Source organism: Dipteris shenzhenensis, chromosome 1 (genome assembly GCF_047967505.1).
Source record: "Dipteris shenzhenensis isolate YYH24624 ecotype China chromosome 1, Dip_SZ_1.0, whole genome shotgun sequence".
NCBI classification, from domain to species: Eukaryota; Viridiplantae; Streptophyta; class Polypodiopsida; order Gleicheniales; family Dipteridaceae; genus Dipteris; species Dipteris shenzhenensis.
This window is the reverse complement of record NC_141596.1, coordinates 66,684,909-66,687,897: the sequence shown is the minus strand read 5'-3', so window position 1 is coordinate 66,687,897 and position 2,989 is coordinate 66,684,909. Positions and strand designations below refer to the sequence as shown.

The following is a 2,989-nucleotide window of genomic DNA, read 5'->3' as shown; positions in this document are numbered from 1 at the left end:
TCCTCTAAAGACGCAACAGACAGTGCAACTTAATCTCATGACAGTCACAAGGTTGAAAACAATACACTCCATCACGCATAGTAGGGACTGGCTAGTAGCCTGGTATAAACAAATGCTCTCACACGTACACATCCAGACTTTTGCACGCTTGAGAATCCATTTATACAAAACTCTGCGTACTGAGTTTCTATCAGCACCCCGGAGGGGAAGGGCAGACTCAGCCATGACAAAGACTAGCACTGCAGTAGAAGGCTAATCAAGAAGTAGCTACAACTGCTTGGGAATCCTATCGTATTTCTTAGGATCTCTACTACAGACCATCTCTCACGCCAGTGCTGTTTGCAAAGGGTAGTCAAATCTTAGACGTTCAATATTTGTGAAGTCAATCTTACTGATGAGTTGGCAAGCTGACAAAGAAGAGCTACAAAGATGGCATGCAAGGAGGACGATGGCAAAGAAGTGGCCGTGTTTGCTTTTGTGTCCCACACCACAACGGTCAAAGGCAGACGAACTTAAAAAAACTACCAGAATGGTCTTCTCGCTGCTGTGTTCTTATTTAAGAATTACTTTGGTATGGCAGTCCTGAATTAGCCCTAGATCTACATTGGAGATATCTTGTTCTACAGTATGATAACATGGAAAACAAAGGTGAGACACAGCCGCAACCATGTAAAACTGGTCATTTTCAACGTTTGTAGGGTCAAAAATCCGACGCGAACCATGTAGATACTATTGTTTATTAATCTTTATTTCCAGTTTCCCATTCGGCGGTTGAAAAATCACTTCCTCGAGACACAAATTTTTCAGCCTACTCGTGCTTTCCTCTGTTGGAAGATAACGGCACCGATCGGAACGAACGTTCCCACCGCCAGTAGTCCAAATACAGCTATCCCCATTTTAAGCTTCCGGTGCTTCATCGCTGGCAAGTTATACATATGTTCCGCGTGAATGTAGTCCGGTTCGTAGGCCATTTGCTTAGCGGTGGTGGCATGCAGTCCTCTGGCCCCTAAAGGGCATGCATGAAAGAGAGGAAGTCAGCACATAAATGGAAGACGGGAAAGACACGATTCAAAAAGGCAGGATCCTTACCGGCAAGTTTGGGGGTAGACGAAGAAGCGAGAGAGGCGAGACGTTTGGAGGCTGCCAACGCCATTTTGGAAGCCGCCATTCTTCTGCAATTGCCCTTGCCCTCCTTCCTGTTCTCTCTCTTATCCTTTCTTCTCTTTAACCCTGCTCCAAATTCTGACTTGTCTAGTTATGCACGCATATATCGGCAAATTTGGATAGTTCCCTACAAGCATAAGGGTAGTGTATGAGGTAGTGCGAAGACCATACAATATACAAAAACAACACTTGATGTATCTATTTCATTGATGCACCCTCCGATGCTAACCCATTCACCTTATGGAACACAAATGACTCTCTCACCTCGTGACGAAAATCAAGGAGGGTAAGAGCATGGGTCCCTCTCCCTTATCCCATGCTTCATGAAATTTAGCGTCTTCTCTTCACAACTTTATTTAGCCTAGTAATGAGAACCTTCTTACTTTTACTTTTTGTATAGGGGATAAGTGATTATACCTCAAACTACTTGGGTAGCTCAACCTCCCTACTCGAATTTATGAAACAGAAAACATTGGGAGCCAAAATGGAAAGGGGTCTATTTGCCATTCCTAGTCTTTCTTTTCTGACTCAAGGTCCTAGCTTCTCATCTAATCCTCAACTACTCCCACTTTGGATATTCTACTTTTATTCTGCAAGATCTCTACAGCATCTCGTCCCTTATCTCATAGTCATCCTCTTAGTGGCTTTCCATAACCATTGCATTAGCCTAGGCTATCTCTGCAAGATCTACTTCATCACTAAGCAAGACCCATCCTTTCCATTGTCAACAGTAACCATGCTAGTCGTCCCTTTCTCTTTAGCATTTCTTGATTTTCTACCATTGCTATAGTAATTCAAACACATTTTTCGAATGCAAACAACAAATATCTATAGTGGGGGATTAAGGTAATAACATGATTTGATTTGTGTATTCTAGAGAATCATAGTTATTGGCATTACGCATGTATTTGCTAACCTTTACTATGTCAACATCAGCATTACCATCTTCCCTTATGTCAAAATCATCATGTTCATGAAGTTCCTCCTCGTTCTCCTTGGCCACCCAAAGCTTTTCTGGCTAGCTATCCTTCCTTTCCCTCCTTTTTCACCTAATCCCTCCTTTTTCACCTAACTATCCTTCCTAAGCATAATAGTTGGGGATCAAAGAGTTTCTTGGTAATTGATTCTCACCTAACAAATATATCTAGTAATATGTCATCAATAACATAGCTAACGAAAGAATTTTGTATGTTTTCATAAATGCAGTTTACTTCAACATCATTCAATAATAATCTTTATTGTGTTCGTTTAAATAAGTCAGCTTTAGTGTATAAAGAGTGCTTCCCATAATTCCTCCTAACCAACAGTGAGAGTCAGTAGAGTAGAAATATTATAGTTCCAAAGAAGAAGAAAAAAGTCCAATGACCAACCATCGTTCTAAAGTCAAAAAACTACCCCAATTACCCCTCAAGATTCACCCCATGAGGGCATGAATGAAATTGTCTGAGAGGGATGAATTCCACATCTACTCAAGATGCAAGAAGTATGCCAAGGGGTGCTTATTGCAAGAATCCAACTAATAGTCAATCTTATCCATTTTAAGTGACTATTCTAGTTGCTCGACTTTGTAGGATGAAAATAGAGATCTTGTATTTAACTCAAAGGAATCTATAATGTCCCATTTTAAATGCATTAGCTCCACTATGATGGAAGAGAGGGGAGGAGAGGAGATGCATGCACATGAGAGTGCTAATTGATACATCAAGTTGAAAGGAAGGATAATGGTCCTATATACGACTTCCCCTTTTAGTGTCCCTATCTCAACCACAATCTATATAATGGAAGAGATGCAAGGAGAGGAGAGGAATGCACATGAGAGTGGCTA

General features: G+C 41.2%; 1 protein-coding gene across 1 annotated transcript; it reads right to left on the bottom strand.

Annotated features, from left to right (window-relative positions):
- Positions 1 to 512: 512 nt before the first annotated feature.
- On the bottom strand, positions 513 to 1,226 carry LOC147906247 (TonB-dependent heme receptor A). The gene is made up of 2 exons (XM_087383759.1): positions 1,090 to 1,226; positions 513 to 1,006 (listed from the first exon to the last, which is right to left on the bottom strand). Exons 1-2 carry the CDS (start codon positions 1,166 to 1,168, stop codon positions 804 to 806), a joined length of 282 nt encoding a protein of 93 aa, XP_087239885.1. The 5' UTR covers positions 1,169 to 1,226; the 3' UTR covers positions 513 to 803.
- Between the last annotated feature and the right edge of the window lie 1,763 nt (positions 1,227 to 2,989).

Coding starts and splice junctions, on each gene's coding strand:
- LOC147906247 (XM_087383759.1), bottom strand. CDS start 1,168: ATGGCGGCTTCCAAAATGGCGTTGGCAGCCTCCAAACGTCTCGCCTCT. Junction 1,007..1,089: donor GTCTACCCCCAAACTTGCCG/GTAAGGATCCTG, acceptor CATGCCCTTTAG/GGGCCAGAGGACTGCATGCC.